Source organism: Budorcas taxicolor, chromosome 14 (genome assembly GCF_023091745.1).
Source record: "Budorcas taxicolor isolate Tak-1 chromosome 14, Takin1.1, whole genome shotgun sequence".
Taxonomy (NCBI): Eukaryota; Metazoa; Chordata; class Mammalia; order Artiodactyla; family Bovidae; genus Budorcas; species Budorcas taxicolor.
Window position 1 is genome coordinate 21,865,926 of NC_068923.1, and position 14,844 is coordinate 21,880,769.

The window sequence follows — 14,844 nt, forward strand, 5'->3', positions numbered from 1 at the left end:
GAGACTTCGCCTTCCAATGTAGTTGGTGGGGGGAGGGATGCGATCCCAGGTCAACGGGCTAAGGCCCCACAAGCCTCACGGCCAAAACATAAAACAGAAACATGTTTTAACAAACTCAACAAAGACTTTAAAAGTGGCCCACGTGAAGACATCTTTAATTCTTGGCATGCTGGGGAGAGGTTCCTGGGTGAGGCCTCTGGGTGGTTAGTTCAGAGGCTCTGTAGGTTAAGGATTTTTAAAGAAACTTGCAGCTGGAGAGAGAGGAGACCAGGGAACACAAGAGGAAGCCACACTGGTCAGTGTATCAGCGTCTCCTTGAGGTGCAGTCATAAGAAAACAGGGTTTCGTGACTTTTGAGGCTGTCTCATCCATTGGGGCTGGACACCCAAGATCCAGGGAGATAACAACCTCTTAGCGATTGTTACGAAAGTCTGGTCTCGCCTAGACACTCCTGCATGTTACTTGTGACAACTCTGCAATTTGTTCTTCCAAGAATTCCTTCCACAGATATGTTTTTGGACACCAGCTAGATACCAGATGCTATTCTAGAGGCTGCGACCATTGCAGTGAAACCAGAAGGGACCCTGCAAGCAAGCAGGGGGCAGGCGGTGTCCTTCCCAACCTAAGTCCCCAGGGGAGGCTCTCCACTCCTTGCGTCCCCTCCCTTCTGCCTGAAGTTCCTGGCAACCCAGACCCAGCCCCTCAGATGACAGCAAGACCCTAGGATGACAGAGAAACACATAGAAGGAACGTGGCCCCAGAGAAATCATGAGATATCTGGACTCCCCACCTGGGAAAATGTTATGGGAAAGAGAAAACAAAAAACTCACGTTATTTAAGCTGCTTTCATGATGGGTCTCCTTATTAAAGCAGTTGAGCATTAAAAGGGCTCCCCAGTTGGCTCAGTGGTAAAGAATCCGCCTGCCAATGCAGGAGACTTGAATTCTATCCCTGGGTCGGGAAGATCCCCTAGAATAGGAAATGGCAACCCACTCCAGTATTCTGGCCTGGAAAATCCCATGGACAGAAGTACCTGGTAGGTTACAGTCCATGGGGTTGCACAGAGTCAGACATGACTGAATGACTAAACACACACACTCTCGCACAGAAATAAACCTGATTTGCAGATAGTGAGATAACTTTATAAAAATCCAATGGACCCAGCAGACAAAGTATTAGAGACGATAAGAAAGCTGAGCAGATGCAGAACCAACTTAGTTCCCAACACCTATGTTTACCGACTGGAGAGTAACACAGAACACATGAAACCACTTACGAAGGGTCTTGCCTCACAGCAAGTTTGCAAAGCTTTTATGGAGAAAAGTTCAAAACTCTATGAAAAGATAAGGAGACAAAAATACTATGGGTCTGGTTATAGGGTTAAGCTGATATAAGAACTAACATCCTAAAAACATATTTTGCCAAAATGATTTGAAAAAGTACATGAAGTTCAGTTCAGTCACTCAGTCATGTCCGACTCTTTGCAACCCCATGAATCGCAGCATGCCGGGCCTTTCTGTCCATCACCAACTCCCAGAGTTCACTCAGACTCACGTCCATCCAGTCAGTGATGCCATCCAGCCATCTCATCCTGGGTCGTCCCCTTCTCCTCCTGCCCCCAATCCCTTCCAGCATCAGAGTCTTTTCCAATGAGTCAACTCTTCGCATGAGGTGGCCAAAGTACTGGAGTTTCAGCTTTAGCATCATTCCTTCCAAAGAAATCCCAGGGCTGTTCTCCTTCAGAATGGACTGGTTGGATCTCCTTGCAGTCCAAGGGACTCTCAAGAGTCTTCTCCAACACCACAGTTCAAAAGTATCAATTCTTTGGCGCTCAGCTTTCTTCACAGTCCAACTCTCACATCCATGCATGACCACAGGAAAAACCATAGCCTTGACTAGACGGATCTTAGTCGGCAAAGTAATGTCCCTGCTTTTGAATATACTATCTAGGTTGGTCATAACTTTTCTTCCAAGGAGTAAGCGTCTTTTAATTTCATGGCTGCAGTCACCATCTGCAGTGATTTGGGAGCCCAAAAAAATAAAGTCTGACACTGTTTCTACTGTTTCCCCATCTATTTCCCATGAAGTGATGGGACCGGATGCCATGATCTTCGTTTTCTGAATGTTGAGCTTTAAGCCAACTTTTTCACTCTCCACTTTCACTTTCATCAAGAAGCTTTTTAGCTCCTCTTCTCTTTCTGCCATAAGGGTGGTGTCATCTGCATATCTGAGATTATTGATATTTCTCCCGGCAACCTTGATTCCAGCTTGTGTTTCTTCCAGTCCAGCGTTTCTCATGATGTACTCTGCATATAAGCTAAAGTACATGAAACTACTGTCCAATTCCCATCAGGAATATTTTTAAAAATCAGTGAACTTATTCTGGATTCCTGGGTAGCTCAGTGGTAAAGAACCCACCTGCCAGTGCAGGAGACACAGTTTTAATTCATGGGTTGGGAAGAGATCCCCTGGAGAAGGAAATGGCCACCCACTCCAGTATTCTTGCCTAGGAAATCCCATGGACAGAGGAGCCTGGTGGGCTACAGTCCATGGGGTCTCAAAGAGTCAGATGTGACTTAGTGACTGAACAAAAACGTTAAAACATATCCCAATATATATACAGAAGCATCAAAGCCCATGAATAGAGAGGCCAATTTTGACTAAGAGAAGTAGCAGGGTGGATGAGTACTCCTAAGAGGTACATGTAAAAACAGGGTTCTGGACCCAAACTAGCATCTCCCTCGCCCCCAGATGATTTAATGGACTTAGCGTGGTCTTAGATGCCCTCTTTGAACCAGGAGCTGAGCTAAATACTAAGGAGATTAGTTGACTCATTGGAAAAGACTCTGATGCTGGGAGGGATTGGGGGCAGGAGGAGAAGGGGACAACAGAGGATGAGATGGCTGGATGGCATCACCGACTCGATGGACGTGAGTCTGAGTGAACTCTGGGAGTTGGTGATGGACAGGAAGGTCTGGCGTGCTGCAATTCATGGGGTCGCCAACAGTCGGACACGACTAAGCAACTGAACTGAACTGAACTGAACTGAAGGAGATGAATCCTGTACCCAGTCAAGCCTGCAGTCACAGTAGAAATGGAATAAGCTGTGCTAGAAAACATGACAAGCAAGTAAAACAAATCAGAATTCCTAAAAGTCACCAAACAGAAGTCTCTTCACCACAGTGAGATTCTTTCTGTTTTAGAGATAGAGAAAGGCTTCGAGGTCCCATCCAGCTGAGCCCTAAAGGTGGAGTGAGTTTCCAGGTGGAAAACAGGACGTGCTGACCACAGATCAGCGTGGAAAAGATCTAGAGGAAGGCATGGCATTTTCTAGGAATGGTGGTGGAGCTGGTGAGCCTGGGCTGCAGGGTTTGTGTGGGAAAGGAGAGAGGAAAATTTAGCGTGAGGCCAATTCCCGGGGCCTGGAGCTCACTCTGAGGAATGCAGAATTGGGGCAATGTTGTAGGAAAGCCATGGAAACTTTTTCTAAGTCCTTTAAATCACAGTGTGGAGGACACGACCTCTTCTACCTTCTCTTAAAACTGGTCAAGGGGTCAGTGCCACAGAATTCAGGCTTGCAACACGGCCTCCCCTTCCTTCTTCAACCTCCCACGAGGGTAGGTGAAATCTCCCACCTCCCGACCTGCTTTTGTTTGGAATTGCCTTTGCTTGGCATCGGACATGGGGAACTGGGTTTCTTAAGTTCCCACAGGGTGCAGCACACTTTACAAACCTCATATCGTGACTCCTCGAATCCTCAGGAGACAGAATTAATCACACCCATTTTATCCATGAAGCAGGTACAGTAAAGGGTTTCACCCAAGGCCAGCATCTTAATGCAAGCTTGTCTGATTCTAGGCTCTTTCTCTGACACACTGAGACCCTGAACGCATCCCAGGCTCTTGGAGAAACATTCTCACAGTGTGGAAGAACACAGGATTCGGCTTCACAGGTTCCAGCCCCTAAAACAGTGCCTTCTTGACTGTGTGTTCTTTAGCAGGTCACTAAACATCTCTGAGCCTTGGCTTTCTCATGTCTAGATTAGAAACAAAATAAATGTCCCTTGCAAATCAATGTCAGGAACCTATGAGATCATGTATTGAAATGGATTTATGGCCCCACACATTTAAGCTATTAATTATCACAGGAGTCTGTCTCGTTCAAATTTCAATAGTTCTGGCCCCAAGATTTGCAGAAAGACTGAAGATTTTATCCAAGAATATATCACCACCTCACTTTCATTCCTCCAAACATCTGTTGGTAGAGAGCACGTTGAAGGAACTGCTAATATATTGAAGTATTTTAGTTCTCTCAGTTCCAAATAATTTCACATGCATCCCAAAGGCTGCGGGGAACAGTTGTAAAAGCTGTCTCTAAATGACTAAAACAGAAGGAGGATTTATTTTTAAATACACTACCATTTGTTAAAACAGATTCGTTTTTGAAATTCCCCAAACATCTAAACCCTCCAGAACTTCTGAAAGGAAAATTCTGCCTTCTGGGCCTACTGGAAGGCATTTTTGGTGTCCTCTGGGTCCCCTCGAGCGTCTGGTTTCTGAGAGGGCCCTGGGGGAGTCCCTCTGGGATCAACTCAAAGCCAGGAAGGTCTGCTTTCAGTCCCAGAAACTGCAAGGTGTTTGTGCTCAGAGCTCCTGCCACGCAGACGGACCCCGTATGCGGGGACAGACTGAAGACCACCCGAAGCGAAGGACAGGAAACATAGGACAGAGGTGGGAGGAAGGGAAGCGGACCGGCCTGTGGGTCCCAGGACACACACCACGGCTCCCCTACCCAGGTTTGCGAGCCAGCTGCTTCACTGGCTGTGTGTCAATCCTGCAGCATCAACCGTAACACAGCGGTGTTGCGTGCCCCGGGCTCTGTGGAGAGCCGGGCACTGCTGGCCCCTGCTGTCCTGGAGTTGACAGTCTGTGGGAGAGACACACGTGGCAGGAAGAGTAATTCTGCGCTGGTGGGGAAGCGGGAGAAAGGCTGGATGAGATTTACAGGTGGCAGCGGCCACAGGAAGGGGGTCTGACCCAAGGCTGGAAAGTCTGGAAGGAGTCCCTGAAAGACGAGTAGGTCGGGAAAGAGAACGACGGGAGAAAAGCACTTCAGGCAGAGGAGAGCACCTGGAGGAGGCTGAACAGAGCACAGACTTCTCAGTGACTTCTAGAAGGCTCTGTGGCTGCCGGAGATAGAGAAAGCGGCAGGAGGCGCCGCTGCTTCTCAGGGCGGAGACAACGCCCATCTGGCCTCAACTGTGCGCTCTGAACTGACACTTCTCTACCCTCCTCGTGGACACCGGTTTGGACCCCCGGAAGGCTGGACAGAGCTGGGTGTGGTTTGATGGCCTTAGAATCGCCAGGTGGTCATGTCACTGGCCCTGACGGTTCTCCATTGCTCTTTCCTCTGAGTCGCTTAACAGTCTCCTCACTGCTCTCTTTTCCTCCAGCGCCACCCCCTTACACACCTCCACCAAGCTCTAGTAGTCTGGCCCGTCGATGGTAAGAATGTTCACAGTACCACTACTGCCAGTAGCCAAAAGGGGAAAGCAACTCAGATATCAGTCCGCAGACGAATGGGCCAACAAAGCATGGTGTACACACACAATGCAATATCACTCGGCCTTAAAAATAAATGAAATTCTGACACATGCTACGACGTGGATGAACCCTGAGGACCTGAAACGAGCCGATTACAAAAGGACAGACCTCATAGGATTCCACTAACATGAGATGAATTCGTATTAGAGTGGGCAAATTCACAGAAGACAGAAAGTAGAATAGACGTTACCAGGGGCTGGGAGGAAAGGAGAGTGGGGAGATAGTGCTTAATAGGTGCAGAGTCTCTGTTTGGAATGATGAAAAGGTGCTGCTGACGATGAACACTGACGGTCGCACAACGTTGTGAATGTACCCAATGCCAGTGAATGGTACGCTTAGTAACGGTTAAGATGGGAAACCAAACCGGCAAATAAACAAAAGCTGTCAAGGGCTCACATGCACTCAGGATAAAACCCAAGGGGTTCAGTGCAGTCTGGCTGCTCGCCGCCTCCCAGCCTCCACTCCACGGTCCAGGCAGACCCTGCCCTCCAGCCGCACTGCATGATGGGCAGATGCCAGTGAGGAGCCCCTGATGCCAGGACTCTGGCTGCGTGCCAGCACAGCCTGCGGCATCAGCATGCACAGTCCCTCTCCCAGGGCACTCCCTGCTCCCTGAGCTTGGTGGGGGGCTTCTCTCTGAGCTGCCGTAAGACTCTCTTTTACACAGCTGCTTGACTTGTCTGTTCCCTCTCTCTCAAGTAAACTACAAGCTTCCTGAAAACTAGGGCACAGATCATGTAGTAAGGCACTTCCAGCAATGAGCATAGTACCTGGCACCAGTTGGACATTCAATAAAATTAGAAGCTAATCAGAACAGCCAACAGGGCTTATGCTGTGGTCAACAGGTGGTTTCCTCCATCATAGTTATTCCATCCCTATCATTGTCATATCACCGTCATCATCATTTTCACCACCTTCATCACCATTATCATCATTATCATTAACACTACCCTGTCTACAGGATTAGTACTTAAGCTACGAGTAGCTATGAGTAGCCAGTAACATCCTGGCTCATGTACGCATAGAAAGATGGCCATGGGCAGGACACCAATTCAGAACAAAGGAAAAAAGGAAATCCAGGCAATTGAAGTCAGGTGGGGGAAGGAAGGACCATCTTCAGCAAGACTGAAGACAGAGTGGGCAGCTCACCATCAGCACAGCTCTCCGGAAGAGTCTGGAGTTGGCGGCCCTGGTGTTTACAAGGTGGATGCTGGCCACATCGGCTCCGCCACGGTCTGCTGCCAGGGTCACGCGCCGAGGGTCCCCGCCAAACGCTCGGATGTGGGTCTGCACCCAGGTCAGAGCCACCACCTGGTCCAGCAGCCCCCAGTTGCCGCTCAGCTCGCTGGACCCTTAAGAAAGAGGAAAGCCTTTAACCCTCTGTGATCGTGCACCCTGGATGCAGCTGATCAGGCACATGGCGCCTGTGGGGGACCTAGACTCCCATCCACTCAGGTCAGGATTGTGGTTTCTCAATACGGTGGGAGAGCCTGGGCTCTGGAATCAGGCGCATCCAGCTGGGATTCTCCCATCAGCCTTTGCCAACTAGGAGACCATGGACACATCCCTCCACGTCTGTGGACTAAGTCTTCCCCATCCTAGAGGGGGTGACTGCTCAGATGAGAGGCAGTGTGTGTTCAGAGCCCCTGCTTGGCACATCCAGAGAAGAGGAGCTGTGCTTACTGCCCCGGATCCTCCCTGGTTGCCCCTGACTCTCCGTGTCTCTTCTCCATGACGAAGGCCAGGCCAGCCTGAGCCATCAGTCTCACCCCTTCCCACCACCTTCCATGACCTTCGGCAGCACTCAGTAGAGCTGATCTTCTTTTTCACATAATTCAGGAAACATTTTGTATTTTTAGATTTTTTTTTTGATAAGGACTGTGTTTAAAGTCTTTATTGAATTTTTTGCAATATTGCTTCTGTTGAATATTTTGACTTCTTGGCTGTAAGGCATGCTAGCTCCCTGACAAGAGATTGAAGCTGCACTTCCTGCATTGGAAGGTGAGGTTTTAACCAGTGGACCATCAAGGAAGTCCCCAGCAAATATTTACTGAGCGCTCAGCACTTTTAAAAAATGGAATGATTCAGACACAGAAAGACATACAGCCAGAACATTCTTCTCCTTGGCATTTGAGACACCCTATGCCCAGGCCCCATGGCCATCTTCTGAACTGAGTGGACCCTCCTTAGTCTACACCACTAAGGACCCTGGAGTACCAGGCCAGTCCTGGTCTGAACAGAGGCTCACGCCCTTCTTCTCTGGCAGACCCTTTGCTTCAACCACCGCCTACATGCGGCTGACTCTCAGGATGACGTCGCCGCCCACAGCACTCTCAAGGCCCAGGTCCCTCATGTGCCTCCAGGAGGCTGTCTCACGGGCACCTCAGGTCCATTCAATCCCAAAGGGAGTCGATTCCAAGTCTCTTGAGTGCCCCACCAGAAGCTTCTCCGAAGTTTCTTGCCTTCTCCCTCAAACCCACCTACTCCTCTCCTGCACAAGCTTGTGGGTCTTCCCGGACTCCTCTTTCAGCTGCATCCCTCTTCCCTCCTCCCCTGGTGCAGTGAGTACTCCCGCACTGATCTCTGCCCTGTCTCTCCTAGAGCTGTTCGCTGGCCTCCTGTATCAGCACACTCCTCCTGCCCCTGAATTCTCCGTGTGCATCGAGTGATCTTCTAAATTGTAATTTTGATTCTCTCTCTCTCTGAGACACACACACACACACACACACTCCCAATGTACACACACACACACAACAATGTATACACACATACCCCAATGTACACAGACACCAGTGTATACACACACACACACGTGTACACATATACTAGTGTACACACACCAAGGTACACACACACACAAAAACACCATTGCACAAACACACAGACATCAATGTACACACACACCCACTGCCCCATCCTATGTAAAGTCTCCCATCTCATCTCATGGTCCTTAGGGCACCATTTCAATTCTCGTGCATTCCAAGCCCCCCAGGACCTGGTCATCCTTCTCTCAGGGCACATCTCCCTTTGTCTCTCCCCTGTCCTGTGCAGCAGCCACCAAGGTTCCGCAGCAGATGCTCAAACACAGCAGCCCTCCCCTCCCCCACCCTAGGCTCGGCACATGTGACTTCCTCCACCCAGACCCCTCCCTCTGCCCTTGACCTACTGTAGCTCCGACCTCTGACCCAGTCATCCTCCCAGTTACAGCGTCAACTCACAGGCAGCCTCAGGGGAAGTCAGGGTTCCCTTTCAGAGTACTTATCAGCATGGGCTCCCCTTGCTAGACTCCGCCCTCCACTAAAACCAGTGGCACGCAGTCGGTCCTTATGAAATGTTAAGTGAATGAAATGACTACACTTACGATAAACACGATTCAGTATCAGGTGAGAAACTATCAACAAAAACCCATTTCCCCAGATAGAAAAGCAGCAAGACCTTGCATGCTGATTCCCCAGCCTGGTGTTCACAAAGAGCTGACGAGAACACCAGCTCGGTGGACTTAATGGTTCGAATTACTCCTCCAGCTGGGGAGATGCTCAGAATTTCTTCAAACGCATTTCATGTTCTGGGTTTAATGAAGCCATTGGCACCCTTCTCTGTGGGCTTTTCTGGATTGCAGACACATTCTGTTTGTTTCCAAGGTCTCAGGGAGGGCAGGAAGGCTGGGCAGCGGCTGAACAAGACCCAATCTGGGAGGTGACGCCCACGGCCTGCATTTCCAGGGACAATGTAGAGGCAGGGAGGGCACTGTCCCTGACTCCCAGGCCCCCATGTACCAGCTTCCCACTGACAACGCTGACATTCTGGGGTCTGTAGACCCCTAGAAGTCACAGATGAGGGTGCTTTCAGGAAGCAAATCTGAACTGGGCTTCACTTTATGCCAGCACCGTGTTAAGTAGTGCAGAGAGCAAGACAGACAAGGTCTCAGCCCTCGGGGCAGACAGCCTCCAGGACAGGCACAGGGAGCAGCCAACTAGCTGATTTGAGATGGTCTAGCTCAACCCTTTTGCGCCCCAGTGGAACCTGAGACTTGAAAGGGAAAGAGTTTGTTTAGTTGCAAGAAGTAAATTTTCTTTCAGATTTTATTTTTAATGTGGGACCAAAGTCTTTATTGAATTTGTTACAATGTTGTTTCTGTTTTATGTTTTGGTTTTCTGGCCACAGGGCATGCTGGATCTTAGCTTCCTGATCAGGGAAGGAACCCACACTCCCTGAACTGGAAGGTGAAGTCTTAACCACTCGGCTGCCAGGAAGTTCCCTACAAGCAAATTTTAGATAGAATCGGCACTTAAATCTAATACACACTCAGTACTTTTTACCCTAACATTCAATCCAATTCAGCAAACATTTGTCAAAAAAAAAAGGAGAAATCTATGGTGTGCAAGGCACTCTGTTATTTTCATTAAAAATTTTAGGTACTCTTTTTATGGAAGCTTCTCTGCTCAGAAGCCTTCATAATTCCTTCATTCCTGCTGCACACAAAGTCTAACTTCCTGGCTTCTCCTCCCCTCTAAGATTAACTTCAGGCTTCCTTGGTGGCTCAGCTGGTAAAGAATCTGCCTGCAATGCAGGAAACCCGGGTTCGATCCCTGGGTTGTGAAGATTCCCTGGAAGAGGGTCTGGCAACACACTCCAGTATTCTTGCCTGGAGAATTCTATGGACAGAGGAGGCTGGTGGGCTACAAGTCTCATGGGGGGCGGGGGATGTCTCAAAAAGTCAGACAAAACTGAAGCAACCAAGCAGTAGCAGCAAGATTAACTTCAGCCCATCTGAGCAGTCTGCGTTCCCTTCATTTTCCAACACCCATCCTAGTCTAGACCTCGGGGTCTGCTCATCGCCTGTGCTCATCACCCTACAGTCTGGTCTTGGCTGAGCTCCATTCTCTTCATCTTCAGGGCTGACCTCTGGTCTCACCTGGCTCAGCCCCGCCACAAATATGCAGCAAGCAGTGCTGCCGGGGGCATGAAACTGGACAGGGCTGCGCTCTGCTGGCCAGGCATGTACAGTCCAGGAGGGAGCCCAGGATGTGAGGGGAAGATCTCTGGACAACGTGATCATGCGTCTCTCCAACTGCCTCACCCCACCCTGATCTAATTCTCCAGCTCTGTTCTCCCCACTCTCTGGTCAAAACACACCAGCAAGCATGCAGTTGTTCCCTCATGGTCTAAATGACTCTTGCTTGCTCATTTGATTTATTCAGTTATCTTTGTAAAGCTCCTCAGCTAGGCTCACAGCAGTTCCTCCCCCAGGTCTTGTTGATGGCTATCAATAAAAGGGATCATGGTGCATGGGCTTTGCAGGTGGGTTATGGAGCCAGACCAGTCAGGCACTGGTCTTACTCCATCCCCTACAAGCTGAGCAGTGCCCTGGATGAGTTATTTAATGTGACTTGACTTTCTCCATCTGTAAAATGGGATAATAATAGTACCAACTTCAACAGGTTGTTATGATGATTAAATTTGTTAAGATTTGTAAAAGGAATAGAATGATGCAGAGCCTGATATAAAGCACTCTAGAAGTTATTTGTCTTTTCTTAAATAAAATAAAACAGGTTTAGGTCCAGCTCTTATCTCACAGATGCCCTTTGTGGAGTCTATGTTGTCTTCAGCAACAGAAGTTGCACTGGTGATGGAGCAGAACTCTAGGCCTGTTCTGATCAAAATGGGGAGCAGACCCCTCAGAGGGGAGGCTCTAAGGGGAAGCTCTGAGTGCTCCCGGGATGATGGGGTGATGGGCACATTACGGGGCCTGCCCTTCAGTCTGGCTCCCAGGCCAAAGCACACTTCCTCTGCTCCCAGACCCTGCAGGAGGCCTGAGGGCCATGGCCCACCCACTCCTCTGACCCTGCAGGCCCCTGGCCCCGGGTCCCCTCACAGCATTGCTTTGCCAGAGAGAAGAGGGTAATCACTGTGCCCCACGCTGGCGGGGTCTGTCCTGCCTGTGAGATCCAGGCAGGGGGACCCCTTCACTTCCTTTCCACCTTCTCTTCACCAGGAACCATGCTCCTTCTAAATACTGTTGAGTTTGGGCTTTTCTCTCTGAGAACACGAGTTTGTCTAGTCAGCCGCAGAGCTGACATCAGTTTCTGATTCCATCTCTCTCCCATCTCTTTCTTAATGTGCCTCTGGAGTCTGGCACTCTCGGGGGATTATCTTCACTCTGAGCTACAACAGCAGATGCCGCGTGCATTCATCACATGAGATAAAATACATGAAGTGGCAACTCGGCATGACTTAGTAACTGCCAGGGCTGCTGCTGGCCAGATGCAGGGCCCGGACATGGCTGCAGCAGAGCCCTCACTTACGGAGGCCCTGCCAGGGAAAAGGAAGTGGTGTTAACCCTTGGGAGCCCCTGGGAGGTGCCAGCAAGCTTCCAGATGTTTGCCTTCACATGCTTAATCTCATGAGAGGTGAGCAGCCTGGGATGGATGAGATGCGGAGGGACTGACCCCGGGTCTCCTGCATCCTAGGCATATTCTTTACCCTCTGAGCCACCAAGAGCCTAAGGGGGCTGGTAGAGGATCCACCTGCCAACGCAGTAGATGCTAAAGATGTGGATTTAATCCCTCGGGTCGGGAAGATCCCCTGGAGTAGAAAATGGCAACAGACTTCCAGTATTCTTGCCTGGAGAATCCCATGGCCAGAGGAGCCTGTCTGGCTACAGTCCATGGGGCTACAGAGATGGGGACACAACTGAGTGACTGAGCATGCACACTCAGAAGTGAGGCAGAAAGTCCCTTGACCTCTCTGAGCCCCGTGCTTTTCTCTGTGAAATGGCCACACTGTGCTGACCTCATGGAGGTACCTGGAGACTGGGATGACATCATCTGAGAAAGACATCTGGTAGAGACACGGACACTGGGTGAGCGTCCTTCTCTTTCTCTCTTCCTGACAGTGTTGCTTTAAGCAGAGGAACAGGCAGTGTGGCAAGCCAGGAGTGAGAAGGGGTGGGTGTTCTCTGCCTCCCCCAACACCGCTCCCAGAAATGGGGCTGCCTTCCCAGGAGCCCGTGGAATTCTCCATAGATTACAGCCCATGAAATCATAAGCCCACCCCCTCACCTACAGGTAGCATATGGAAATTCTCTTCTGTTTGGAAAAGCTCTGAGCCAGAGTCAGCTAGGTCTGTGGAAAGCCCCACACAAGCGGGTTCTGCAGGCTGGCTTCTGAGTTTCACCATCTCTTTAGCGAAAGGAGCTCCTGACTTAAGAGACATCAGTGGTGTTTTTAAAAAGAGGAAAGAAAATCCAGCAGAAGAGTCCAGTGCTCTAGCAGCCGCCGCTGCCTCCCTGAAGGAAAGCCTGGAATGGGTTCATCAGCCACACTCCCCTCATCGGCACTGGTCACATGTTGCCTTAACTTGTTGCCCGTTTCATGTCTGCTGTGCAAACCTAAAGTCTTCGTTATGACACTCAAGGCCTCTAGCCACGTGATCTACCCAGCCCTATCCCCCAAGACCCCAGGGTTCTGCTCACGCTGGATGCCTGCCTTGCTCACCCAGGCTCTGGAGAAGCCGTGGTTCCGGCCACGTTACCTCCCACCCGCCCAACCATATCCATCACACAAGACATCCTAGGTCTTAAATGAGACCCCCAAAGAACAGATATGATGCTCAGTGCTGTCCTTGAGGACATGCAAAGCCCATCACAGCCTCTGGAGCCCCTTCACACATAGCAGCTCGCGTGAGTCTCACAGTGACTTTGGAAGTTGGGTTAAAATTACTCCTATTTTACAGAGGAGAAAACTGAGACTTGGAGAAAGGGAGGGTTTTGCCCAAGGTCACACAGACAACACTTGGCTCTTCGGATTCCCAGACCAGGAATTCCCATTCCCAGCTCTGCCCTCCACCACAGCTGCCTAACAAACAACTGCTCTACCACTGGAGGTTGGGTGGGGTTGGGTGGAGTGGGGTTGGGGTGGAGATGAAAGAAAAGACATCATCAGTGGATGATGCTGGGATTGGTCCAAGCCTCAATTCTGCCCTGGGGGCTGGTGGGAAGGTAGAAGGTGTAACCTAAGGGATAATGTCTGTGACTGCAAAGGAGACAGGCCAGCAGCTGACGGTGATGATGGAAATCATTGTCTATGCAGCCCTTGCTCCAGGAAACGGCTCTCTGAAGGCCCCAGAGCTCTTATCCACCCCTTAGCATCTCCAGGGCAGGTGGACCCTGGTGGTGAATCCTGGCTCTGCCTTTTCCTGACTATGTGAGCTTGAGCAAGGGTCTAGCCCTCTGGGGTCTCAGTATGCACAAGCACACAGAGTTATTAATATCACAAGACAAAACACTTAAGGTACTTGGAACGGCTTCAGACACGTGGTGAGTTCCATCAGTGGCGAATGTGACCTACGGGCATCAGCATGGCTGGAGCGTCTCATGAAGGTACTGGCTGTACTCAGTGGGCCGGAGGAGGGCCAGGGGCCAGGAGGGGATGGGGTTTTAGGAAGAAAGGACTAAACGCACACAAAGAACACACTCGGCTCAGGGAGTCAGCGGTCCCCACCAACCCCAGCAACTCACCGGAACTCAGGAATCCGAAGATGCCCATTCGATAGCTGGCCGTGACCACGATGAGGTTGCCGACAGCAGCCAGGAAGGAGCCGTCCACTGCCGGCTGGTCCCCACTGCCCTTGCCATCCGCGGCGTTGTGGAAGAACACCAGCACGGACGCATTGGGGGCCTGCAGGGGGTGTAGAAATGTCGGGGCTGCAGGCGGCCACCTCCCCCTCCAGAGCTTGGGAATGACACCTTTGCCACATAGGTGCCAGACCGAGCCGACACACCACTCTGGGTGTGTCAACACACCTACCCCAAGGCCAGGCAGGGGCAACAGAGCAGCCCAAGAGAGAAATGGCAAAGCTACTTTTGACTGGAAACTCCCCGATGGGGAAGGGATCCTGGATTTGAAGTCAGGAGATGGGGATCAAGCCTCTGCTCAGGCCAGCTGTGATTTCTTAGTAAGCCACGAAGCCTCTCCTAGCCTGTTTCTACACCTCTAAAGTGGGAAAGGGGGGAGAAGATAGAAATAAACATACCTATCATTTCCTCCTAGAGTCGGTATGAAGACCAACGACATCATAGATCAACTGTAAAGTACTGTCGTCAACTTCTTGCTCACATTATGGCAAAAGTTATGCTCACTGGTCACCACTCACTGGCCCTAGCTGTGAACTCTGGGACTCGAATGACCAAAACTACAGTAATAACTCACTAGCTGAGTGACCTTAGGCGCGTCACCCGACC

General features: G+C 50.4%; 1 protein-coding gene across 1 annotated transcript in view; it reads right to left on the minus strand.

Annotated features, from left to right (window-relative positions):
- TG (thyroglobulin) overlaps window positions 1-14,844 on the minus strand; it is a 231,434-nt gene that overhangs the window by 94,023 nt on the left and 122,567 nt on the right. The window contains exons 40-41 of the mRNA XM_052651771.1: window positions 14,122-14,281; window positions 6,753-6,955 (exon numbers count right to left, since the gene is read on the minus strand). Coding sequence (XP_052507731.1) covers window positions 6,753-6,955; window positions 14,122-14,281 — 363 coding nt within the window. The remainder of the gene's footprint in view (window positions 1-6,752; window positions 6,956-14,121; window positions 14,282-14,844) is intronic.